Genomic DNA, 27542 nt, shown 5'->3' on the forward strand with positions numbered 1-27542 from the left:
GATTTGCGTTGCTAAAAATATCCCCTGCCTGCCTTTTGATGTGCCGGCGCTTTCAGTGGGTGTCTGTATTGAGGTATCAGGCCTTTTAGATGTGTGGGGAGCCCCGTCTGGCAGGCTGGATGCTCCTGGCAGATAGAGGTGACTCCCCACACCGCACACGGGTGTATACACACATGCATTAGTTACCTCACCATTCCCTGGTTTTCCCTAGAGATGTTAAATAAAATGTCTGTCAAACCTATTGTCCTTCTGTGTGTCCAAGTCCGGCACCCACATCTCACCTTCCTCACCACTGCCTTTGACAGGGAATAGAGAGAGACCCACAGACACACACACTTGAAAATCTTGGCTCGCTTGAGCCAACTCCTCACGCTAGCAGACAGATCTCCATGTGTCTGAGCTGTCTGGGGCCTTTACACAGGTTTAGAGAGGTTATCAGTGTGACGAAACTGAATCTGTGGAGTGCAGAGGTGGCCAGAGCTTTGATGGTGTTTGGTATATATTTACCTGTCTGAAATGTGCAGAGAGGGAGGAGTGGGAGATAGAGAACATGAGGCAGATGAAACTGAACAGACCCTGAGAGGTCTGACCCTTCGTCCGGTGTGTCAAACTGCACTGTGTGTATTTGACTCAGGTTGGAAGCTTGCATTGCGAGATCTGTTCTGGACAGAGCACCCTGCTGCCAGCCAGTGGGATTCCTGACTCCTGTCAGGTATTACTAGGGTGCCAATCACTCTGGTAGCCATGTGGCTGTTGTTCTTGGGGCTAGATATGAAGGCAACAGGCACAAAGGGAATGCATCTGGCAAGCTGGAGTCCTACACTTGTGCTGTTACTCGCTGAGTGGTGCCAGTGTGTTCGATACAAATGAGGGGAAAATGCAGCCTCTGCTCCAAAGAGCTGAAAATACGCAGACGAAGTTGGGACTCGATAATCCTCAGTAGCGTGATCTGTGCTGTCTCAGTGGGTGTTCCCGGCATCGCTCACCCCCAGAGTTCTTTCCTTTCCCCTCAATGACCCCACTGGGGTTTCACCCCAGCAACTTGAGACCCCAGGTCCTTGAGTGGCAGGACCAGGATCATGCCTGGAACCTGTGCCACAGGCAAAGACTGGACACTGCTTGTTCTCCCTGCCCCCATACGTTCCCACTTGGAGTCACACCCAATCTGATCCACACAAGCCAATATCCTAAATCAAAATAGATAAACCAAGTGATCTGTCCATTGAAGGTCCAATTCCATAAGCACTGGGGAAACGAGAATGCCCCCATGCTCAGCTAAAACACACTGAGATCCATCCGTATCTCTTCTCTACAGGGAATGTGGTGTTTGGTGAGCCTATCACAGCCAGTCTTGGCACGGATGGGACACACTATTGGAGCAAGAATTGGGCCAAGGCTGCTGCGTTTGTGACCTCTCCACCTTTGAGTCCAGACCCAACAACCCCCGACTACATCAACTCCTTACTGGCCAGGTGGGTGATTTGCAGTGGGAGAAAACCTCTCTTTTCCCCACAAGAATTGCACTGAAGAAATTGCTGGGGCTGTGCCAGGGCAGTTCCCTCTCGGGAACCTGAGACTGCTGTGGATCTGGGGTTGTGTAGGGGGACCTTGACTCTGGATGGGTCAGTGACTGAGGGGGCTGTGGACTCAGCAGCGAGGCACAGCAGGAAGAGTGGAAGCACTGGACTATTTGTTGGGCTGTAAGCTGCAAAAACCTTGCAAAACCGGGCTTGATATTTGAAATGCCCCAAAGTTCTGGGGTATCTGGATCCGGGGGATTAACAATTCTAAGAGTAAAAGAGAAAGGCTTACCTTGCGGGATGCAGAATGAACTGCTGGATTCTCCAACTCCTGCTCCGCCATGTTGAAAATACTGAGCAAATAATAACGATCCAAGTCCCCTTGTTTTTACATGGGCCCTGTTGTAAAGAACACTTTACACTTTACATGAAGGATGGTGCTACAACACAGTGCCCACAGACACTGTTCATTTGCTACCCAGATCTGTCCATCATGTAGGAAGTTAAAGGCTTTACCCCAGTGTTTGTACATTTAACTATATACATGGTGGCTGGTCCTTGCTAGCTGGTGGAGGATATTTACCATTCAAAGCAATGGTATTGACTCCCGTGTTAACTGAAGAAAAACCTTGGACTGGATAAGCAGCAGCTGCAGAACAGGAATGAGGTGTGTAGATAGAGTTGTGTGCTGGCACAAAACTGGGTTAACAGGAGACTGCAGGCCAGGATTGAGTTGCGTTGCTAGCATTGTGTGGAGGGGTATGTCTGGAATAATGGGGTGCTGCCGCAGTTCAGGAGCGGAAGTGGCTACGTCGTGCTGCCTGGGCAGCTCCAAGACTGGGTTAGCAGGATGTGCCCAGGATCAGCACTGAGGTGCACTGGCAGAGCTGCGTTGAGGTCCCAGAAATGAAATAGCTGCAGATCAATATTTAAGGTGCATTAGCTGAGTGGGTTGTGGGAAAGTGTGCAGAGCCCATTGCATAGACTTATCAACCCCTCCCTTCACAAGAGCACCACATTTACCTGCCTCTGACCAAAAGGAGAAAAGTATGAAGAGCTTTGGGACCCACATGTGCCTCTCCCAAACTGCACCGATTTCCTCCTATGTGCAGCCCCTTATATTCTTCTGTAGGATTCTCCAACCAGAGATCAAAGGAAGCTCTTCTCGGATCCCAGCTGGTCTCTTTGGCTTGTTTTCTTGTCCTGGTACAAAGCTGATGGCAATTAGGAAGCCTGTTTTGTCGTCTGGTTGGGTTTCTGTCTGGGCAGTAGGTCAGACATATGGCAGCAATTGTGAAGGGGAGATAGAGATTATCAGTGGATTAGAACTGAGGTTCCTAGGCCCAGACCAAGGGCACAAGGCTCAGCGTATTTGTGTCTCTGTGCTTTTCAGATTCATGCCCAGTCCATCTGGAAACCCAGCAATCCCTGTACTTTTCCTCCTTATCATTAGACATGGCTTTGAGGATTGTTTCCTCCCACCTCCTCCCCCACCCCACCAGGATGACTTCATAATTATCCTGCATCCTCTCTGCTCCCTGAATACCCGGCAGCCAGGAAGTTTCCAGAGAACTAAATGCAGTTGCTGGTTCGGACACTAGAGCTGCTTGCTGCTGCCCTCTGGTGTCTTTACACACGAATATACCAGACTAGAGCACGCAGCTCAGTCCCTGCAAGCTCTTTAGGGGTGCTTTTTAAACAGGCTTTGGGACATGGAATCTAATAATAATCATGAAGCTTCTCTGAACAGCTGAGATGAAATGGGCTTGAAGCAAGCCCCCTGGCTTGGTTACTTTTGCTGGAGATGTCATGTGTGCAGCGATACGGCACATTTACAAGAATGGAAGTAATCCTGGCATGTCCAAGAGGGGGGCACTTTTGTGTCTGCTGCCCCAGACTCCAGAGACAAGAGGGTAGGGCCTAGGATGAGGCTGTTTACGGCAGCCAGCCAGACTTGGCTCTTCCAGTGAGGTCTGTGCCCCAGTAGGGTGCTGATGATCCGCCAAGGGGATGAGCATCTTTCAGGGTTGCCTCTTTCAGATGTGCCATAAAACTAAGCTCCTGGCCACTTGTGGATATTAAAGATCCCATGGCACTTTCCCCATGGGCTAGGCTACTAACCTCGGTGTCCTGGCCACATTTCAGTTTAATTGCAATGTCTGAGCTCAGTTTTCCATCCTGTCTGTTGCAAGCCACCCAGTGTGGCTTCTGCCCTCCGCAGCGGGTGTGCTCGGGCCAAAAGACTCTGCAGTGCCCCAAAGGCTGGTCCATTGAGTGGCTTTGGTTGTGGCTACATAGGAAGATGCAGGGATATCCCCAAAGTAGAAGGGTCATAGGAACAGGACTCGGGGAAAGGAAACAGACAAAATCAGGGGCTGCCCATGCATAGAGGTCACCCCTGCCCCTTCTCTCCATTTAGACTGGAGCAGATCGTGCCTGAGGCCAACAAAATGTCTTACATTAACCCTTTTGTCCCCACCCGAGCAGTGGTGACCTGCAGCTTTCGGGGAGTGCTCACTGCACATTCAGCACTGCACAGAAGGCGATTGGGAAGGACAACTTCACCGGAATCCCGGAAGGGACCAATGGCATCGAGGAGCGGATGTCCGTCATCTGGGACAAGGCAGTGGTAAGAAACGGATTGGGGTCAGGGGAGGGTAACTCATCCAGGTTCCCCAGAGGAGGGGGCATGGTCCTGCCCGTGGTGACATCTTTCTCAATGGCAGGTTTACATAAGCCAAGCAGGCAGGAATGAGAGAAGGAATTGTGGGGGGAGTGGAGCACATTCAGGGTGAGAATCCAGGACCTGTGAAGCATGCAGCGCTGCTGAGAGGTGGTGTGACCTAATGGATGGAGCACTGGACTAGGATCAGGAGAGCTGGGTTCTAGTTCTGTCTTGGTCAGTGGCCTGCTGGCTGACTTTGGTCAAGGCACTGCACCTCAGTTTTCCCCATCTGTAAAATGGAGATAATGCTACTGACCTCCTTTGTAAAGGGCTTTGAGAGTGTCTGATAAAAAGCTCTGTATAAGAGCTGGGTATTACTGTTATCTGTGTAAGGGAAACATACCCAAGGCTTGCTAGACTCTAGTTCCCCTTATATCAGTTTTCAAAAGCCAGGTAATTTTTAATGCAGAGATTTTCCATTCTAAACAAATTCCAGTGGGTGGGTTTTCCCCTTCATATTCAGTGGCTGACCCTTAGTCGATCCTACTGGCTTTAAAGGGAAGTGGGCATTTTAGTCTGGGCTTGTTAAATTTCTGTTCTCACAGCTCACACAAGGGGTATACTGTTTCCCTGGATACCATCCTCTCCCTCCCCATGAGATCCTACTGAACTGTGGAGCTATGAATGCAACTAGGTTGAAGACCCACCCGTTTTATATCTGAACAGGCCACGGGGAAGATGGACGAAAACCAGTTTGTGGCAGTGACGAGCACCAATGCTGCCAAGATCTTCAACATGTATCCACGGAAAGGGAGAATAGCGGTGGGGTCGGACAGCGACCTGGTCATATGGGATCCTGATGCAGTGAAGATTGTCTCAGCTAAAAGCCACCAGTCGGTAAGTCAGCTGCTGGCCTAGGGAGTGTTGGGAGGTGGTTGGCGTAACTGGCAGGCATGATAAGTTAGCTGCTCTGTATTGCCAAGTAGGAGACTTGGATGTAAGAAAGTAACTCGGTCCTGGATTGCAGAGTTAGACCACTCAGCCCCTGGCTCTAGGAGATGGGCTGTGTTTGTCCTGAATGCTGAGTGGCACCACCTCTTGCTCTTTTAGTTCTGAGCCTGAATACAGCATCGAACGCCCCTCTGTCCTGACCTACAACTCCCCTAGTTACTATTCCAGGCCCACATGGCTCTACTGTGCACCTCTGTGCTCACCTGAATAAAAGGGGAAGATGCCAGTTCTGAGCTCTAGTGCTTAGCCACAGTTCTTGTTCGCACCCCCTGCTATTCCAGTCTTTGGCCGTACACAGAGTGGGTATTGGTTAGTAACAGAGTCTGGACATCATCTCAGTTGGGCAGGCTCTGGTTCAGAACGCCTGGGTTCATGCTCTTGTTGCCCCTCCCCGTGTGCTGCAGGCAGCTGAATACAACATCTTTGAAGGAATGGAGTTGCGTGGGGCTCCGCTGGTCGTCATATGCCAGGGGAAGATCATGCTGGAGGATGGCAACCTGCATGTGACACAGGGAGCTGGGCGCTTCATTCCCTGCAGTCCTTTCCCAGACTATGTCTACAAGCGCATTAAAGCCAGGAGGAAGGTAAGGAGTTGAGGAGACCCGGAACACAGGAGAACGAGTCCCGTAGGTGTGGGAAAACACTGCAGCTGCCTTAGGGGCACGTGCTGTACTCCCATCGCTGTAATGGTACCGCCAATGGAGCTACATGTCTGAGTCGCTCTCTTCCGCAGTAGTGGACTCTCCTGCTTTGGTCACTGTGCCCCTTGATTGCTGCCCGGTTAGTGTGTTTCAAATGAGAAATCAACGGGAGCTAGGCACCCAACTGGGCCCTGGTGCCTCATCAAAGGGTGTAGAGTATATGCCACCAGCAGAGGTAGGATGTTGGGCTGTTTGCACGTTGCTGTAAATGGTAGGATGGCCAGTCTGGAGGGAACTGAAGAAAGCAAAGGCTACGAGGCTGAGGAGCAGGAATGGCACCAGGGTTTTTGCCACCCTAGGCAGCAGCACTCCTCCTCTGAGCATTCAGCGGTGGGGGTCCTTCTGCTCCGCGTCTTCGGGGCACTTCGGCGGCGGGTCCCGGAGCGAGTGAAGGACCCACTGCCGAATTTCCACCGAAGACCCAGAGCGGAAGGACCCCCCGCCTCCGAATTTCCGCCGAGGGTGGCAAAATGCCGCCCCCCAAATCCTGCTGCCCTAGGCGACCGCCTAGGGTCACCTAGTGGAAGCGCCAGCCCTGCTGGGGAGTGGGCAGACTTTCTCCCCATCAGGGGGGCAGTAATCCACAGTGAAGGATTCGCCTGTTGCGCTGGGCTTAGGGCTCTTTTACAGATGGGAACTGAGGCATGGAACTGAGGCTAAGGGATTTGCCCCAGGTCACACAGGAAGTCTCTGAGGGAGCAGGAACGTGGGCATCTGTGCTGGGGAGGTCTGGTGCACGACAAGCCCTGTGAGGTGGGTGAGAGCATTGCAGATAGCAGCAGCGGGCATGGTGGCCTTGAATCAGATGAGGGCTGTGGAGGATGGAGGGGCTCCCTGCGCTGTTCAGGGGATCCCGGTTTCCCAGTGCCAGTGTTCTCAGTAACTAAGAGAAGCAGCGTCATTGCTTCCCGTGCCCTCTCTCTGACAACAGATGGCCGAGATGCACGCCGTGCCCAGAGGAATGTATGACGGGCCCGTGTTCGATTTGACAGCCACGCCTAAAGGCGGTACTCCTGCAGGCTCTACCAGGGGATCCCCCACCCGGCAGACGCCTCCCGTCAGGAATCTCCATCAATCTGGATTCAGCCTGTCAGGTGAGTGTGAGCCGTCTCTGCGCGGTAAAGTGCTGTGTACCCATGGACCGAAGAACCCAGTGACACCAGGTCCCAGAGGGCTGGGCACAGGGTGGGACTGGGGTTAGATTTTGTACAAATGGTTGTGGTGATGACTTGGGGAGAGCTGCCCTTGCCAGTCTGTGGGGCTTGCTGCACGGAGGGGCCCCTAAATGGGGGATGGCTGGAGCTTGCCCAAGCCCCTTTTCCTCTGCAGACTTAAAAGGGGATTAAATGCCAGAGCCCCTCTACTGCCTTCTAGTCCCTCACTCCCTGACAGCGCAGCTCCAGTGGGGAGGCTCCACAGAGAGGTCAGTGCAGCTGCGGGCTGCCTGGGGGCACTGAGGTACTATTGGAGTGAAAGGAGGAACAGGGAAGAGGGTAGGTCTCTTAAGAGTAATCTGCCCCCACTGAGGCGTGTAGGGCACCTTCTCAGAGACCACAGGCCTCCTGACTGGTTGGCCTGTGAGCCACAACCCTCTAATTTCCCTTTCTCCCCTCCCTTTGTTTCTGGTCATGTCCTAATTTCAGGTACCCAGGTCGACGAAGGTGTTCGTTCAGCAAGCAAGCGCATTGTAGCGCCCCCTGGAGGCCGCTCCAATATAACCTCCCTGAGTTAAGCACCCAAGCGGGGAAGGAAACACCAATATTCAAGGGGGAAAATGGTACATTGGTATTTAAGAAGGAAAAGCAATTTAAAACCGTTCAGAGCTGAAGAATCAATAAGCCTCAAGCCTTATGTTTCACAAACGCTATTCGCTACCTAGCTTTAAAAATATTGCTTTGGTTTCTGTTTATGCATAGCCTTAATTTTTTTCTTTTTCATTTTTACATGCATGCAGATCTGACAGGTCACTAAGTTAAGAGTCTGTAATATACGTGTTGAGTGCTTGTGTGATGCCGCATCGTAAGGAGGGGGCGGAGAAAGCTGGAATGACCGTGGCATGAACGAACTAGCTAGGCAGGTTATTCAGAAGGAATCGGCGGGAGGGTGGGGTGGAAGGGTTGTGGGGAGGGATCGTGGGAGGTGGATAGGGGTAAGGTGGGTCTGTGTGTTGTGTCAATGTTCATCTGTTTCCACTCAGTGCTGGTCAGACATGGCTGCCTCCGTCTTGTGTTGTGAGGCCCATCGGGAAGCTCAGAGTCATCTCTGTAACAGCTCTGTTGTATCGCCTCATGTAAGACTTTATTACTTTGTACATTTTATTAAAAAACAGAAAGCAACTGTTCCTTCCAAACAATTCGCTGCACCAGTTTGTTTTTTCTCCATGGCCATAAAAGGGGAAACTCTCTGTTGGCCCCAGATTCCCATGGGGTGTGTGCGTAGGGATTGGGAAGTGAGGGGGTTGTGGAAAAATCCCTGCCAATACTCTAGCGCCTCCTGAGACAGCCTTATCCTTGTTTGGTCCTCTCCCTGCTCCCACTTTACTCTCTTAAGCCCCAGCATTGATGTTCCTGTCTCCTTTTGAAGACTTTGCCATGAACCCTGCCTGACACGTTAGACACATTTATATGCACATGGGAAGGTGCTCATTGCAAGTGACCTTAATGCTGCCCCTTTCACAACAGGGCGCCTGAGACATGGCCAGTGCCTCCTTCCGCCCTCTTCAGCAAACAGGCACTATCACAAGAAGCTCCTGGATCCTACTGAATGTTAGCAAGTGGATTGAACAGGAGTACTTGTGGCACCTTAGAGACTAACACATTTATTTGAGCACAAGCTTTCGTGGGCTACAGCCCACTTCTTCAGATGCACAGAATGGAACAGATAGTAAGGAGATATATGTACATACAGAACATGAAAAGGTGGAAGTAGCCATATCAACTCTAAGAGGCAAATGAATTAAGTTGAGCAATTATCAGCAGGAGAAAAAAACCTTTTGTAGTGATAATCAAGATGGCCCATTTCAGACAGTTGACAAGAGGTGTGAGGATACTTAACATGGGGAAATAGATTCAATGTGTGTAATGACTCAGCCATTCCCAGTCTCTATTCAAGCCTAAATTAATGGTACTGTATCTAGTTTGCAGGTTAATTCAAGTTCAGCAGTTTCTCGTTGGAGTCTGGATTGTTTTTTATATTTTCAATACTAACTTGTCCCCACAAGGGGGTGCTGGGATATCAGAAATGAAGAGCTGCAGGTTACGTAGCTCCTGAGCTGCTTTCCTGGATTTGGAAGGGGGCGAGAAATCCAACGGAGAGTGACCCTGAAAAGTGATGGTTTCAGGTTTTTTAAATATACCACAATGAGATCCATTTCTTGGCAGTCTCAGAGAGGCCAGGAACCAAATGGATTTGAACCCTGAACTATCCCGTCTTGTTTAGAAGTGGCCCCTCCAGAACAGGGTTGGTAGTGAGATGTGGGAGAAGCCTGTCTTGCTACTGCCCAAGCTAGGGATAAACAGATGACTTCAATCTCTACCTCCAGGGCTGCCAAGCTGACACCTATTGCAAACACTCAAAATGGACTAAGTTAAAATGTTGTGTTTGCCAGCCTGTCTCCACCATCCCACTGCAGAGCTGGGGCAGTAGCTGGAGGTTAGACCTCTCCCACTGCCTGGTAACCCTGCAGTTACCAATGCCAGGAGAAAGAAGAATCAGCTCAACTTGGATACATTTCTAGGCTCAAATTTTCAAAAATGACCACTGACTGAGTTCTTTGGTTTTGGGTGCTCAACTTTAAATATTGTGGGCTTGATATTTCAGATGACTGAGCCCCTACAGCTCCAGTTGGAATCAATGGGAGTTATATATAGATACACAACACTTCTAAAAAGCCAGGCCCTGGCTACCATCTTTCACATTGGGCAACAAGAACTGAGACATTCAAAATCAGGGACTCACTTGGAAAACTTAACTGCTACTGTTTGGGGCAATGAAAATTTCAGTTCCCATTTCGCTCTCATAATAAACTCTGTAATCTTAATTATAAAGAGTCCAGGGAGAATTAAGAGCAATGCAGTATTTCCAACCATAAGAATTCCAAAACCACGAATCAGGCCACCCAAAATTATGAGATTGACTTTTTTTTTTTTTTAAATTGGTTCTTGTTTGTTTTATGGTTTCTGGTGGCACCTGCTTTATGTTTTCAAGCTTTCCTCCACAGCTCTAAGGGCTAGAAATTGTATTTATTTTTAAATGAAAACTGACAGTGTTGTGTATTCACATGATTTCAACAGCTGGGTCTTTAAAAAAAATATTGAGAAAGTTGGCAACAGTTGTAAAACTTTCAGCTCCCCACTATGTAAGTGACAGTCACTGTTGAAGTGGCTCAGGTGTTGAGTCAAAATGTAAAACCTTCAAGGGTTCGTTTGGGGTTTTTTTTAGGATGTGTGGAGAAAAATATCATTGAGATTTTCTTAGTACTAACAGAAACTGGGCTCTTCTGGAAGAAAAGGAAAAGGTGGATGGCCCAGAGGGATAGACAAATCATCAGTGAAATGATCTCTCTCAGCCGCCTTGAGGCTCTGCAGCTGTTCACACAGTTGTCCTTTTTGGAGACCATGTATAAAAGTTGTCTTAATTCTTCATTTGGCTGATAGTTGCGAATGTGCCAGCATCCACAGGGCTGAAGAAATGGCAAGTTACCTTTAACGTGTGCTTGTCTGCCCCTTGCATCTAAAGTGAATTAGATGCTATATCAATTTACTTGTTGAGTGAGCTTTCAACACTAAATTCAAGCTGCAATTAGATTTTTCAGCTCGTGGGAGCTGCCTGGTTTTGTTAACGTCCACACAGGGTGCACAGTGCTTCAGGGTTGCCGTCTGCAGATCCCTCTGCTGGTCTTTTCATTGGTCAACAGAAAGCCTGCAGGCCAGTTTGAGGAGTGGGAGTCAGTTAGCTGATTAGGATGTGGAGATGGGCGAGATGGATCCCAACCCTCTCAGTGCAAAATCCAGGAGCCTCATCTAGAATGAGGGTAGACGCTGTAGTTCTAAAAGGCTGACAAGACCTCAGCAATCCACCTACTGTATCTACATGTATTTCAGACTCCATGCTGGCTCCCTTCACACTCCTTCCTTATCCTGGACAAAGGCCACTGGAGTGGGGCCCGAGGAACTCTGAGATCCTCTCTTACTTCTGAAAAGATGACCTGCCCTCAGCAGAAACAATGGAACTAATATGAGGAGGGCAATGCTTTCTTGGGATTGGGCCACTGACTGTGGAACTCGGAATGGTCACGAGCAAAGTCGCCATGAAACGTGAAACATGCCCACGGGTCAAAGGCTTCCTGGAATTTTATAATACATTACAACAGGAGGGAAAAACTCCTTCCACTTCATGTCTTGGAATCAGTGGGTGAGGGGAAGCTCTTGTTGGTATTTAGTATGGTGCTCAAATACTGTTGTGACACAGGTGGTAAAAATACCTACACAGCTGATACTATGTGCTGAAGGCAGAAATCATTCATGACCGACTAATTTACTCAAATAAAACCCCACCAGAGATTGCAGGAACGCTGGGATTAGGATTTAATTATTTCGCATCATCAATGTGCATGGCCTATTGGAAAACAAAGCAGCTCCTTTCTGGTGCCAGAGCAGTGACCAGTAATAGTATTAGCTCTGGTTGGGGCTAACACCTGTAGGTGAAAGAGATGAATGCAGCCAATTGTGTGAGAACCAAGCATTCCTTTCAGCGATGAGATCAAACTCAAGCTGATCCCACTGTCAGGGATAAAAAGTAGGCATCTGGGTTGAGAGAGACATTTAGTCCTATCACTCAGGTTGCATGGGGCTTTTGACAGCTGCGGGCTGAATCAATGCATGCTTGTTCTGTCCAAAAGTACTTAGAGTGCTCGGCTATGGGGGCATTTAGAACATTCTCCTCTGTTAGGAGGCTCCCACTGTCAAAAAACAGATTTGACAAAACCCTGGGGGTGGGCGTAAGCACAAACGCTGACCTGTGTTTGGTAGTAAGGTGAGGAAGTGGGTCTGTAGCAAGAAGGCTTGTAATACCAGGGTGCTACATAAAACAAGCCGCTAGGCATACTAGCGTTCGAGTCCTAGCTCTCAACAGTCTTCCTGGGGCATTTCAACTAGGTCCTTATATGGGCACCAATTAGCATAGTATCTGAGTACTTCGCCAAGAGTCCGTTATAGCCTCACTACACCCCTCTGAGGTAGGTGTATCCCTGTTTTACAGATGACTAACTGATCCACTGAGAAATGAAGCAGTTTGAGCTAGGTCACACTGGAAGTTTGGGAGAGCCAGGAACTGAATCGGGAGCTCCTGAAGCCCCAGCCAGTTCCTGGAAGCAAAAGGTCAGCACTCCAAGCCTTACTTTGCTTCAGTTTCCCTATCTGTAAAAGGGTGTCAGGACCTCTGTGATGGGGTGTTGTAAGGATTCATTACTTAATGCTTGTACAGCACTTTAAAGTAAGCACCAAGTACTAGTACTGAGATTGCTCAGAGCAACGGACTGGGAGCCAGGACTGTTGTGAGTTTTAATTGACAGTGTGGTTGAATGTGGTGGTAGTGGTGAGGGTCACTTGATCCCGCTGTAATTCCATCAATCAGTCCAAATTGAGTCAAAGTAAGGACTTGATTGAAAACCCAATGCTGTGTCTGAGCATGTCATGGGTTAGGATGCCTGTGAGGGACAGGTGTCTATTGATGCCATCCAGCCATCGTGTTTTAGGTTTTCTGTTGGTCTTTTCCATCCTGCTTTCATTGGATCAACGTTGAAGATGACTCCACGGGGAAGGTGGTAGGGAATTTGGAGAAGGTGACTTTACCACCTCAGAGAGAGCATTGGGTGACCATTTGAGAGAGCGGAAGCTGCCTAGCTAGGAAACAGCTAGCTTCATTTGACTTCAATTCATACCATTGGCTGTTTTCAATCATTCGGCGATGATACATCTTGAATGGTATCCAACTTCTTGTGAAGGAAAGAGGGCCATGGCTAGTGCATAGTGGGGTTGGGTTTCTCTTAGTAGATTTATGAAATAGGGGGAAATAAAGCAAACTCAAAACACCCCACTGTGAGGATGGGGCCATTCCCACTAGATCCTTCCGATATGAGATTCTGTCTGCTAAAAGGAGTGATGTGCTCAAGCCTCAGCATTCAGATCAGTGTTTCATTCCTCCCCCTGAAGTTCCCCTGTTACAAAGATGGGGACTAACTTCAGGCTACGGTGCTGCATTCAGATTCCAAGCACACCCACAGTTCAGGGACATTCAGATCTGGAGTTTGGGTTTGGGGGTCCAACCTTCTCAGAAAGGGATTGTGCACTGGTGCCAGAACTGCTGCTACTTCTAATGCTGCATACACCGATCACTCTCCCTAGAGCCCAGCAGCCCCCCCAACCGGTTGCTGCTACGGGAGAGCTGTGGGTGAAAGGTATCTGACAAAGTAGTCTATTCCTAGAGCCATGCTGCAGCCCGAGGGAGCTACTGGCTTCTAGTCCTTTGCTGATCCTCAAAGCAAAGCAGAGCTGAATCACTGCCACCTACCTGGGACTATTTTATTTCGAGAGACTAACATTTTTAAAAAGGAATAGTGGATCAGCCACTCCTGGTGCTGAGACCCCGGACTCCATGCAGGACTGAGACAAGGGCTTTATTTTCTATTTGCTCACTCTGTTGACAGCTACCTCAACTCAGCTTCAAGCATGCTCACAGGGCCTGGAGAGAGGCCTCTGAGCACTCCTTGGGGCAGCTGCTTGCTAATGCCTAAGGATAAACTGCATCCTCCAAAACCAAACAACATAGCCACTGTTTAATCAACAGAATATGGCTTACTCATAATACTAATAAACCATTTGCATCTGTAAGAAGGCACCCATCCTGCCCCAGGTGGTCTAAACGTGTAAAGCAAGGATGGCTCTTTTCCTGAGTTTTCTGACTGTATCAGAGAATGGAACCAAGACCTGCTTCCAGGTTGCAGTGTGCAGATGCTGTTCCTGAAGAATTTTTAAAACAGCTTCGCAAAGGAGAAAAGCACATTTAAAATAAAAGTCAAGGAGATTCCCGGTTGGCTCAGAACAGTGGAAACTCACACTTTGGCTTGAAATGCAAGTGACCTCAGAAACAAAACTGGCTTTTAATTGTCTGGGAAGGAGTCTCATACCTTGTTTTTATTCAGACTTCTACTCGATCAGATTCAGACAAGGAGAGAACGGAAGTCGCAGGGGGGTACAAAGAACAGCTTTGGGCAGATGGGAGACAGTTTAACACACAGTGAGAGTAAGACAGAAGCAAAACAAGAAGGTGAGAACTCAGGGCCCTAATGCTTTAACAGATAGCATCATTCACAGCATCACTATAAACCAGGTGTTTTGGCCAATTTCAGTCTTGGTGTAAGTTGGTGCAGTTACCGTTGGGCATTGTGGCTGCTTAGACCAAGGTTGAATTTGGTCCATAATGTTCATGTCTAACACCTTAGTGAAAGGGAAGTGGAGACTACAAAGTTGACGTTCTAGCACACTTAAAGATGCATAACCAAATTTACCTCCGGTGTAAGGGGCCACAACCCCATTGGACTCAATGGAGTTGCATCTGCTTATGCCAGTGGTGAACTTAGTCTGTAGTATGTGCTAGTGAAGCATCCACCCTAGCGTGTTATCCAGCATACAGAGCTACTACCTTTTCCTTTTCTGACCCAAATGAGTAGGTTTCCCTACCAGTCCCCATTGTTCACATGTTCTTAGCCATTGCTGAGCCAGCCCTGCCCAACAGCATAAGGTCAGGGAAGCTAGGGAATTTCATCACTCAGAAACAGCAAAACAAACATAAGAAACCATTATTGCCTTTTCCCCATATTGAGGAACTAGATCATTTCCCTACCACAGACTAAAGAAATATTAGAAAGACCTTGCTGGAAGCAAAGATCCTGTCTTCTGCCTGGCGGCTGAGAGCAGCCCCTTCTGCCTCTAACAATTAGAGATGAGTCTAAGCTATGAGGCTCATGTCAAAATCCAAACTTCCAAAAAGTTTGGGTCTGTGATTCTGCTGCTGGCTCATCTCTAATATTGATTCTATGTGACAGATCTAATTATGCATTAAATACCCTTCTGTTGCTTCCCACTGGCAATCAACTGATCCCTAGCCCAGATTTACACTAGGCACTCAATACCCAAATGTTGTGCCAGCAGGCATCCTGCTCCACAAGGATAAGCTCCTCCTTCCTGCACTCAGGGTCTCGTCTGAAAAAGAGACATCTTCTTGTGGTCAAATTCCTGCAACCATCTCCGGCAGAGAAGGAGGATCTGACTCTTGTTAATTTTGTCAGGTTATTTGCAGGGGCAGTACTAAAGACCTCTCCCTGGTCCCCTGTATTCACCTGACCTAGGGTGGAAGGAGGAAAAGAAAGGTGCACAAATTTCTGGCTTAGACACCCCGTGCTGGGGTATGTGCATTGTCCTTTTATCAGTGGGTAATTCTATTCACCGAGCTCCATGAACATGTGTAGGTGTGCAATGAACCCTTGGGGAACACACCAGGGCAGAGGCTAAGTGAGCTCAGAGGTTGTTGTTCTGGCTGTCTTCTTCTTCTGGGTCTTTGGTTTGTGCCAGTGTTATATTCTCTTGGATTTCATTGTGGTGTCTCCTCATCCTTAAAAAAAAGAAAAAGAAATGAAGAGTCAAAACCCAAGGGAGAGCCAGCATGAGGCAGCAGCGTATGCCTGTTTCACCGCCAGCTTGGTGTGTATTTTACCAGTCAATTCTTAATCCATACATAAGCTTGATTTCAGCCGATTTCTCCTCTAGTGAGTGCTACAGCATTTCGGCTAGCTACATTATTTCTGCTAGCACAGTGCAACAGCCATGCCCGCTGAGCCCTTGTCTTGAGCACACCCTTATCAGCACTCTTCCCCACCCATTTTCTGAGTACACCCTAATATATTCTCTCCCCTGTTCCTGGGTGGGCCAAGTCTGGCAATTTCACAGTTAGCGCTCTTTTTGTCCCCCGAAAAGGAGGCTCTACTTCAGGGGGATCATTACAAACTTTGGGCCCACTCCAGCAATCCCTGCTCACATGAACAATACTTACTTACAGAAGTAGACTCTGATTTCCATGGGTTCTACTTGTGTAAGCAAGTGTTACAGGCATGTACCCTTAAAATCATATGAATTTGCATGGAATATCATAGGATTGGTGTGTTAATTTCATCTAATGTTCAGTGCATTTCAATGGAATTTATTCCAACTTCAATTCTTGTTCATTTAAGATATACTAACTAGGCTCTAGGTTCAGCTCTAGAGCAGACGATGAGGGGTTACTTGTAATGGCAGAGATTCGGTTAGATGTGGTAGAACTAGTCCTGCTGTGTTCTGTGGCTAATGCATAGAACTGGGAGGCAGTCTCCACTCGGGGGTTTATGAAGCTGGAGCACACTTCTGGGTATTTGGTTTTCTTTAATTGATTTACTGGTTATCTCCTCCTCAGCCTGTCCCCTGTTTGGAGAGGTTTATATGATTCAACATCAATGGATGCAGAATAAATTCCATTAAAAACATCAGGGAACATCCCATGCACTCCCTGACAATAGTTTATCCAAATTCATTAGGAATTTAAGGCAGTATGGGTTCCAGTTTTCAGTACTGTGGGCCTTACCCTTTATCTCATGAGTAAAAATGTCACTCCGTTCCCCTTCAGATCCTGGATTAAATAACATTCACTAACATCTGCTCCTCTCCACTGCTATTTCAACTGTTTTTTTTAAAATATAATAGAACCCTATAGAGGTTTGGGCAGATGGAGAGCTAGTCGGGTCGAAGGTCTTACCAACACACTGAAAAACCTGCCAGAGTGGTCCACTTCTCCTAAGTCACTACTTACTTTTCTCTGTTGAAAACAATGAAGTCCCTTTGCAGTGACTCCAGGTGCTTCTGAAGACGGCAGCCCTTCCATGTTGAAATAGGGAAAAAACAGAGGCGAGGACAGTTAGAGTTCACAACTGACACAGGACAGTATCTGAGGCCTGGTCTACACTTACCCCCCAATTCGAACTAAGGTACGCAACTTCAGCTACGTGAATAACGTAGCTGAAGTCGACATACCTTAGTTCGAACTTACCGCGGTTCAGACGCGGTCCACACACGGCAGGCAGGCTCCCCCGTCGACTCCGCGGTACTCCTCTCGTTGAGCTGGAGTACCGCAGTCGACGGCGAGCACTTCCTGGTTCGATTTATCGCGTCCAGACCAGACGCGATAAATCGAACCCGGAACTTCGATTGCCAGCCGTCGAACTACCGCGGTAGTGTAGACCTGGCCTGAGGTGTTCCCATCCATTAGGCATAAATGGGTATGCCCCTACAGGTAGAAGAATGGCAATCAGGGCAATGTATTATATTCAACAGTGCTTATTCCATCACAGAAGGTCTCCAGTTTTGAGAAAGGATTCATAGAAGAGCTCAGTTTACCGCAGCTATACAAAGCATGGGATGTGCCCCCAGAAGTCTTAGCACCACACACGAGTGAGAGCAGTGCCAATGTGGAGGCAGGGTATTACAACTTGAGAATTATTGTGCAGGCTGCCTCTTCTCACTCGTGCTAGGCAAATATAAAAGAAGTACGTTAAGTATAAATTGCTTGAGTTAATGCTGTGGTGAACCCAAAATGCCTTACAGAATGTATAGAGGGATCCCTCCATCCATTCCTGAAATACCTCCCACACGCTTTTAGGGAAGGGAAATAAGGTGCATGATTGAACCGCACAAGCAAAACCACACAACTGTTTTGGCCAGGAAGTTGGGAAGAACTATTTCAGCAGTTGATTCTACAGGAGGCACTTGAAGTTAGCAAAAGATTAAATCCCCAAACTAGAATTTCCCCAAGGCAGACCGGTTGATATTCCTCAATAGTCCCAACTGTGCCATTGGTATCTTTCATAATGATAAGCGACCGAGGCCTCCGTTTTACCTCTCGTCTGAAAGAGAGAATTTGCAGCATGGGAGCTGAAAATGTACAGAAAGCCCTACCTTCTTCTCTCTCCTCTTTCATTAGATAAAGAGAGATGTAAGGAGGAGCAGTCTTGTGTCTAAAGCAGAGAATTAGGGGGTTCGCATTATTGTGATTGCCATTTAATCACAGGGCATTAGGCCCCTTACAAAATACACACAGAGACATTTTTCCCTGCCCTGAAGAGCTGACAGCTTAAGGGTAGGCAGGGCACAACATGTGAGAGCTCCAAGTGGTAGGTGAGGGAAAAGGAGCAATGGAAATAGATTCATGCAGTTAGTTATGTGCAGGCCTTGTTTCAAAACTGTTCTGTTCCCAGCTCTGGCTTGTGGTTTCCCCATCTGTAAAGTGGGGAGAATGATACCCACTCCCCAGGAGTGCTGGGAGGTTTCATTAATGCTGGTCAAGTGCTTTCAGCACCTAGGATGGATGGCAAAGCGTTAGTATGGAAAGCCAGATTTCCTTCTGCTGTGGCCAGGTGACGGAGCTCTGTCGAGAGCCTGCCTCATTTGGGCTCAGTGAAGCTTGATGGAAGAGGTGGGCAAGCCTCAGGCCAGGATCAGTGTCACACCTACTCCATTCTATCACTGTCTATCAGCAGCCACACACACAGACTACAAACAAAGGGGGGGAAAAACCTGCCTGAAGGCAAATAAAACATTTACGAGCCCTAACTCTGACTGGCAAGATCGGTTCTGATAGCTCTGGAGTTTGGCTGCTTCATTCACCTCAGAGACAGCGTTTCACTGGGCCACCAGACACCACCTGCATTCCAGTCACTGTCGCATGGTAAAAGGAAAAAAGTGACAAATGCCTTCTTTGAACCATTTGTACAAGTCAGACACTGACATGATTCCTTAAAAAGACTCCTCTCTAGCACTCCCCGAAGCCGTGAGCAACAGTGCACCGCTCCTTGCTATGTATGACACAGGCTCTGGTTTAATGCAACCCCAAGAATTCATAACCTTGCATTTCACTTTTAATTTCCTCTGAGCATTATGCTCAGCTGTTGCTTCCTTCATACAGCTGCAGTCCTCAGAGCCATCATTCACACACACACACACACACACACACACACACACACTGGTAGTGATTTGAACAGTAGAGATATCTTGGGTTTTGTCACTGCCTGCTGACAACGAACTTAACCCTGAGGGTCTCCCTGAATGAATACTAGTGTCAGTAAACTCCAGACCTAAATGCACAAAGAAAACCGGTAAAGCAGACATAAAATGCCCTAGAAAATCCTATAGCCATGGTCTACATCAGAGGTGAAAGTAAGGCAGTACGAGCTGGTACGGCGCACTGGTAAAATGTGCCCGCCGGTACCAGCCCGTACCACTGACTTTAAAGTGCTGCCGCGGCAGCGCTTTAATGTCACTGCCCCTTTTGCCCCCACAGCCAGGGTGAAGGGGGGGCAAAAAGGAGCAGCTGCCCTGGGGCCGGTGATTTAAAAGGGCGTGGGGCTCTGGGCCCTTTAAATCACGGCTGGAGCCCCTGGCAGCACGGGCCAGGCAGTGCAGATGGACTGGCTGGGGGACGCTGGCCCCCGCCCCCGCCCCTTCTGCCTGAGGCCCCGCCCCTTCCAGGGGGGAGGGGCGAGGGGAGAGCCAGCCCTGTACCAGTAAGAGCTCAATTTTACTTTCACCCCTGGTCTTCATGAAGTATATTGTAATGTTTACCTCACACACGAAGTTTTGAACTACTATAAACTACATTTATTTAAAGATGCTTCTGAGAAAACTGCCCAGACAGTACATTCCTCCTCAACCTCTGATCTCAAAGAGTCCTCCCATCAAAAAGGAATGGGAGCCAAAAAGATGATCGCTGCAGACACTTCCACCTCACACCTCCTACCTTTCAAGGTCCTAAAAGAATGAGGCCTACAGCAAGGGAAAGTGTGCGCAGGGGAACCTATACCTTTAAAAGGAGGAAACCGGTAGCGGGTTCGGAGGGAGGAAAGAAAGGCCTTTTATAGCAGGGAGGTGATATGCAGACAAAGAGAGGAGAAGCAGGCAGAGTCCTGACAGCAAAGAAAGAGATGGGTGCCAGAGATGAGAAGAGAGGGGAAGGGTGCAGCGAAGACCAAAGCATGACCCACTATCACATCTAGGGAGACCATTGCTGTTTAATGCCATAGGTTGTCAGTCAAACCAGCCTCCTTAGAAAACACTGTTTTATTTTGTTTCTTGAGAAATTTTACTTAAAAAATAATAACATGTTTTTGGAATAAACTTTCCAAATTCCTAGGTTTTTCACAAAACCCAACACATTCTACAGGGTTCTGCTGCCTCTTGGCTGCACTCAACCTGCTGGCAACATTCACTCTGCACAGCTGATTCAGAAGGAGTGGGGATCAGGCTGCTTTTGCTTCCACTGATGAAGAGTATTAAAAAGGAAAAGTTTTGTAAATGAAAGAGCTCTTATCCCAGGCCATGGTAAAATATTTAAGATGCTCAGAGATTCAGCTGACCTTTAAAATAACTTAATTTTTAAAGAATCCAATTCTATTTACTTAGAAGATCTTTATCATAGAAGAGGGATAAGGGAGACTTCAGCTTTAACAAAGCCCTATGGCATCTATGCAGGGGAGAAATTCCAGTCACACAGAAGTTGATGGGAGTTTTGACATTGACTTCAGTGGGGCCCGGATTTCACTCTAGGGCTTCGTTAGGCTCCCTCCTAATGTTATCATGACCTGTCAACATGTTTTAAACACAACTGATTTTCCTAGTCTAAATGTGGCCTTGGAAACACTTCACCTTTTAGATGACTGAATTGAAAGGAAGGACAGGCTCCTACCCCAAACTGGCCTTCAGCATCTTACAAATAAACTGGGTGGTGCATTGTGTGCCTTAAAAACTGGCTTTCCACTTCCTGAGACATAGACTTAATGTCTGGTTTAGTTTGATCTCAACTGAAAATGAGGTTGTGGGTGGTCTGATCCTAGCCCAGGGGTCGGCAACCTTTCAGAAGTGGTGTGCCGAGTCTTCATTTATTCACTCTAATTAAGGTTTCGCATGCCAGTCATACATTTTAACGTTTTTAGAAGGGCTCTTTCTATAAGTCTATGATATCTAACGAAACTGTTGTTGTATGTAAAGTAAATAAGGTTTTTAAAATGTTTAAGAAGCTTCATTTAAAATTAAATTAAAATGCAGAGCCCCCCGGACTGGTGGCCAGGACCCGGGCAGTGTGAGTGCCACTGAAAATTAGTTTGTGTGCCGCCTTTGGCACGCGTGCCATAGGTTGCCTACCCCTGTCCTAGCCCATAATGAAGATTTGCCCACATTGCAAATCCTGCTGCAAGCTTAGCATAATGGAGCCATGTTGGCTGCAGAGAGGCCAAGGTCTGGAATAGTGGGGGAGTCGTAAGAGTTTGCTGGTACCTTGGAAGCGCTGCTTGGAAGAAGCTTGCAAAACATCTTTCTGACTTGTGCCCAGGTGTGAGAAACTCGAGCGACACCATTTCCTACCACTCTGACCCAGTCTTGCAGTAAATTATCTCCAGCAAAACATTATCAGCAGCAAAGTCAGAAACTAGTCCTTCCCGTACTCCATTCCCTGAAATTCAGAGCCATCTGAGACTGTTTAAATCCGAACATTAGCCACCACAGGCAATTCCTTTTTCCCCCTCTTCTGACTTTTTATAAAGGAAATTAAATGCAAAATCTATGTTATGAAACATCAAAATTACATAATTAAGATAGAGATTTAGGAAAGAGATTTATGCACAAGTTAATGTTCATATTACAATATCATGCTGTCCCTGGTACATATTCTGTCACTAGTACAGAGAGGTTTTGTGAACAAAGCCATCCCAACAGCAACAATCAGACTATTTACACGTTTGCATTTTGCTGCATCCATATGAAATATCAAGAGGATTTTTGTGCAAAGAAAGGAATGTCCAAGACTGTAGGTACCAGCCTCTCTTTCTCTCTCACCTGTGAGGAATAGCTTTTGTTGGTATCTTTCTCCTTCTTAGCTAAGCGCTTCTTTTTCTTATGAAGAGGTTTGGACTCCAGGATCATTTCTTCAAGTTCGAAGGTTGGGTCACAATTCAGTCTACCTTTCTATAGAGGAGAGAAAGGTCACCTTAGCTGAATCGACCCTGCCTTGAAGAGGCTCTTACAAACAGGAAAGAACCTGGGAAATAACTCTCTAATGAATAAACCAACAACAATAACCTAGCCAGAGCTCCTGCTGAACCTTTTACATATTTTATCACTCCCCTCGGTTAGAAGGACACTGTCAAGGTACATTGCATCATTCTAAAAATCACTCTCTCATTTATTCATTGTTGTTTATACTGATTCTTTGGATGCTTCAAAGAGAAATCTAGAGTATTCCTTTCCATAATTATGATTTTCTTCCTTAGGTATATATGCATTGGTTTGTTATCAAGGGTCATTTGTCAGGATAAGCGGCTATTCTAAAGTGGCTGGCAAGAACCAAGTTATACGCATAGGGTTATCTGAAAGTTCTGGGCTGTGCACGTTTTTTTAAATTGTAGAATGATCACAAGCACGGTTGCTCACAGCAGTTTGTTACTGCAGGGTTGCTCATAAGCACAGCGGATAGGCATGCTAGTTTGTTATTATACGGTTGGTTACAAGCACTGAATTCTCTGCAAACAGGTTTGAAAATACAGGGTTTCTTGTAAGTGCATTAGAGCACTTCTTCTGAATACACAGACAGAGAATTAATGAGGACATTACCAACTCTAACAATAATACAAATTGTGAGCATCCAACATTGGTAATTATCCCTTTAATAGTCTTAATCATAAAATGAAAATTCTCACCTGGATTTTCCCTTGCCTTGCACCTTGTGTAGTCATATATACCTGTGCAAAGTGTGTGCAAAAGTACATTACTTTTCTGATCTAGTGCAAAGTAGTGGAGAATCAGGTGCAGTGTATAGGAGGTTACTCTGATTGTGTAGACATCCTAAACGATGTTGTTGTTTTTTTTAAAAATTGCCTTACAGTGGGAATGAATCCTGGCATTATCCTCTTCTGTAGGACTGCATCCCAGTTAATATCAGCCAGATACGGAAAGTCCTGGATATCTTTCAGCTGAGCAAAACGTTCCTCAGGATTTGGTTCAAGCAACTGGCAATGGGAATTAAACACAATAGTTCACACACCAGGCCATGGGAAGTCAATCAGGAGAAAAAGGGTGTGTGTGTGTATATATATCAATCACATGGTTGTGAATCTATATCTGTCTATATGTACAGCAGTTGCCTTTTTAAAATGTACCAATTTTGCCTTAGCTCGATACTGATCCCATGATATTCACCCTATTCTCTTTATTCAGTGAATACCTAGGGAATGCTTCAAATACTACAGTAGTAATGCTATGTAGTTATAAAGGAAATTGAAACGTTCTGAAGAGCAACAATCTGTGTTTATATAGGAATATATACACACAAGCACACCCTCAAGCTTATCGTTGATACCACGAATATCAATGTTATTTGCTATCTATCAATGTGTAGGAAGAGCACAGAATTTAGGCTACATTGTTATTGACTATAGACCACACAATAAAGTGGGTAGGGAGAGAGGGGAATGGGCAGAGTTCTTCTCCTGCTCCCCAACACAGCAGCTGGCAGAGTTGAGTTGGTTTGGGTGGTGATGTAATTTGTTATGCTGTAGGCCAATGGCAAATTATTTCCTCCATTCCCAAAGCACGAGGGTAGCAGGGCGGGAGTGGTGCCTCAAAGAGGGCTACTCTTGGTTTGGCAGTTTATGCACCGCCCAGTCTCTTAAAAGTGGTGCCTAACAGCACAATGTAGCCCCTTGTCTACGTCTTTGACCCTAACTCTGTCCACTCTCCCCCTCCTCTTCTTAGTTAAGATTCCATTCTCCATTAGCTTTCGGGCAGTCGTAACTGACTGCAGTGCCTGGATGGGCAGAGTTAACCTTAACCCTCCCATTGAGAGTATATTGTAAGAGTTAAACAGCCTGACAATGGCTCCAGGCATCCACCCGCCTGTACAAGCAGGAAGAGTCACCAGCACCACTCCAGAGTGTTGTGTTAGCAACCTGGCATTACAGATCAGTACACATTTAGCGCAGGGTCTTTTTTTAATCTTGGTCAGAAGCCATGTCGTTTAATCTGTGCTGGCCTGAAGCTCACAGCACAGAGATCTCAGTCCATTCTCTGGTCCCACATATCACCCAGTCCAGGGTGCGACACACAGACTCCAGCATCGGAGCCAAAGTAATCTCATTGCTAATGACTTTTCAACTGGGCTGCTTACTTGGCTACAACTGAAGATTTTCCTTTAGTAACGACTCAGTGAGTTCTTTCTTATTAGCAAGTTAAGCGGCGCATCCACCGAGATGTCACCAGATGTCCTTGAGTGTGAACAAGTCATCCAAAGTGCTCTGTTTTAACAGGTTCTTTTCTTTCACAGGGAAACTCAGAAAAATGGAACAGGTTCTACAATGTTTCTTTCCCCCCTCTCTCCAGTTTAAATAAAATCCCTGTGGGACCAGCTTCATCTTCACTTTCTCGGTATTTGGATCTGATTTCTCACTCCACTTCCCCACCAAACTCTACTGAAAATGTATGTGTATTTGGCATTTTATTCTCCTGTCTCCAACACAACAGTGAAATTGGAAACTGCAGATCAAAAGGTATCTTTCCAAAGAAGACACATCTAATCACAGCACAGAAAACTTAGTTAACACCAGGGCGGCAGAGGGACTGGCTAGAGTGGTAATAAGGGGGTATAATTAAAGAAATGGGATGCAAAAAAATGCAGGGTATGGATATTAAGAAAAGTTTTTAATTGTGAGCTCTATTAGGCTGTATCAGAGTCTGCCAAGGACACCAGTGGAAGTCACAATGAATTGTGCTCTATATTGTTAGGAAACAACTGGCTGTCTTAATATTTATTTAACTGAGGTATGCAGATGGTTCCTATTACTATTGTATCTAGGCACCCCACAACCTTCAGTGGATTTATCCTCACAACACGCCCCTGTGAGGTAGGCAAGGGCCATTACCCCCACGTTAGAGATGGGGAACTGAGGCAAAGAAAGATTAAATGACTTGCCTACGGTAATTTGTGATGGAGCAGGAAACTGAACTCAGGTCTCTCAATTTCCAGGCTAATACCCTACCCACTGAACCATCCTCCCTTTCTAACATCTATGAGTCTATAAAACCATGGCAGGGTCCTACTTGTCTTCACGTTTCTCAATGAATCCAGTGGGGATTTTTCATATTATCTATAATACAAGTTAGCGATTGAATTGTGTCTTTCAAGTTCTGTGGTTCAAGATTGCAAGAACTTCTGGTAGCACATTCTAAAATAACCCCATAAAAACACTTCCTCAAATGTAATGAATAAGCTGACAACTTGAAACACCATTTTAGCATTAGCGCTTGCAACCAGAGTGTGAATGATATAAAGTGGAGGTGCAAAATCTATACTGTCAGAGTGTGAATGATATGCAGGCTGAGCGTAAACATCACTCACAATTCATTTTCCCCATTCCAAGTACTGTGCTTAAACACAAAATGCAAGTAATGTGGGTCTGTTGCCAATGATCAAACGCATTGAACCTTAATATGAAATTCACTTGAGATATTTGAACGGGACAAAACTTAACATCCCAGTTGGCCTCATATATAATATTGATGCTAAACCAGATACAAAGGGGCACATGGAAATTTAAATAAATTGTGACACTGCATTATTAATTCAAGAGGTAGCCTGTGGGATTTACAGCATGTTGTGGTTCAGGATAAAACTTCCAGCAAAGGTAAAAATATATAGAAATACAAAGGACGTCTGCATAAAGATCCCTGTGTCGCTATTTGGCCTGGTTAAACTCTAGCTCAGGTATTAACTATTCCTCTTTCCTAAATTCTCCCATTTAATTTTAATTAAATGAATATTTTTCAATCTTCCTCATAAAAACACTGCTGTGCTCCATTTCCAATGAAGAATTGTTCCCATGTCTACAGCCTAGCCCACGTCTATTTCAGTGGTGGGGATAACCGTACCCTGAGTCTTTAGGAAGAAATATTGTCATAAATGCTAGGGATTCTTTTATTATTCATATGTAGGGCTAGTTATTCATATGTAGGGCTAGTTATTCATATGTAGGGCTAGTTATCAGGTAGAACAGCATCACTAAGCATCTGAGGCAGACAGGCTTTGGAAATACTGGTCTCAAGAAATTCATTCTTTCAGGTAGCTAAAGGCATCGGTAGTGTGGATAGAACGAGAAATGCTAACAAGTTCTGGGTCCTAGCGTTCCGAGGAGCTGGCCAGAGAAATCTGGCAAAAATTATACTCAAAAGGACAAGTGCACTAAACCTTCCCCCCCGCCCCCTTCCACTCCCAAAACTCCTGGTAATAACGGACAGATACACAGGCAGCAGAGAGCAAGGACTGGGGAGTATGCTATGATGGGGGACTGTAAACTGGAGGGAGAGAGAGAGAGCGGTCATAAATTGGGGCCTCACAGGCAGCAGCAGTGAGCATTGAGGCATGAAGACAGGTTCCGTAGAGGTGATTAATGTTAGTGTCTGACCTGTGTGCGTATGAGAGAGACAGAGAGAACATCCAAGCGGTCCAAAGGTTACAGAGTTATGTGCTCCAATGGCGTGGTGCTGTGGACAGAACAGAGGCTAACTAATCTATCACCAGCAGAACACTTGCTGCAGCAGGGCAAGTGGAGGAATAAGCAGCCTGGGATTCATATCCTGAGTCAGAAGTGTCCACACATGCAGCATAGCAGATGATGAAGAGGGACATACCTCGACCTTTAAGAACAAAAAGAATCCTAACACTGGTATTGGCCTACTACTAGATGGACATGGTAGAATCATCAATAATAATGCAGAAAAGACAGAAGTGTTCAATAAATATTTCTGTTCTGTACTTGTGAAAAAACAGAAGATGTAGTAATATCATATAACACTCTTTTCATTCCACTAGCATCTCAGGAAGATGTTAAACAGCAGCTATTAAAGTTAGACATTTTAAAATCAGCAGGTCCAGATAACGAGCATCCAAGAGCTCCAAAGAGCTAGCTGAGGAGATCACTGGACCGTTAATGTTGATTTTCAATAGGTTTGGGAACACTGGGCTGCTCCAGAAGACTAGAAGAAAGTTAGTGTTGTGCCAATATTTTAAAAGGGTAAACAGAATGACCGAGGTAATTGTAGGCCTGTCAGTCTGACACTGATTCCAGGAAAGATAATGTAGCAGCTGATATGGGATTTGATTAATAAAGAATTAAATGCCAATCAACATGGTTTATGGAAAATAGATCCTGTCAAACTAACTTGATATATTTTTTGATTATATTTTTGATAGTATGAGATTACAAAAGTTTGGTTGATAAAGGCAAAACTGTTGATATAATATAATTAGACTTCTATAAAGGTATCTAATGTGGTACCATACAACAATTTGATTTAAAAAAAACTAGAATGAGATAAAATTAACATGGCATACATTCAGTGAATTAAAAGCTGGCTAACTGATAGGTCTCAGAATGTGACTGTAAATGGGGAATCATTCAAAATGTTGACGTCCCCATTTAGCAGGGTTCAAAATGGACTAGTTACCCTTTTTCATGATATTTTCTGC

General features: G+C 46.3%; 2 protein-coding genes across 5 annotated transcripts in view; one reads left to right on the plus strand and one right to left on the minus strand.

The window, feature by feature from the left end:
• Positions 1-8250, plus strand: part of DPYSL3 (dihydropyrimidinase like 3) — a 73841-nt gene extending 65591 nt beyond the window's left edge. For both annotated transcript variants that reach the window (XM_024199357.3, XM_024199358.3), the window contains exons 9-14: positions 1316-1472; positions 4008-4149; positions 4912-5082; positions 5601-5780; positions 6829-6991; positions 7541-8250. In XM_024199357.3, coding sequence (XP_024055125.1) covers positions 1316-1472; positions 4008-4149; positions 4912-5082; positions 5601-5780; positions 6829-6991; positions 7541-7629 — 902 coding nt within the window. In that variant the 3' untranslated portion in view covers positions 7630-8250. The remainder of the gene's footprint in view (positions 1-1315; positions 1473-4007; positions 4150-4911; positions 5083-5600; positions 5781-6828; positions 6992-7540) is intronic.
• Positions 8251-14071: 5821 nt separating this feature from the next.
• The window catches only part of STK32A (serine/threonine kinase 32A), a 90072-nt gene continuing 76601 nt past the window's right edge, over positions 14072-27542 (minus strand). For all 3 annotated transcript variants that reach the window (XM_026659458.1, XM_026659455.1, XM_026659454.1), the window contains 4 exons: positions 22906-23031; positions 21863-21991; positions 16794-16858; positions 14072-15566 (listed from right to left, as the gene is read on the minus strand). In XM_026659458.1, the coding sequence (XP_026515243.1) occupies positions 15473-15566; positions 16794-16858; positions 21863-21991; positions 22906-23031 (414 nt within the window). In that variant the 3' untranslated portion in view covers positions 14072-15472. The remainder of the gene's footprint in view (positions 15567-16793; positions 16859-21862; positions 21992-22905; positions 23032-27542) is intronic.

Source organism: Terrapene carolina, unplaced genomic scaffold (assembly GCF_002925995.2).
Source record: "Terrapene carolina triunguis isolate 2854851 unplaced genomic scaffold, T_m_triunguis-2.0 Scaffold629, whole genome shotgun sequence".
In the NCBI taxonomy this organism is placed as follows: domain Eukaryota; kingdom Metazoa; phylum Chordata; order Testudines; family Emydidae; genus Terrapene; species Terrapene triunguis.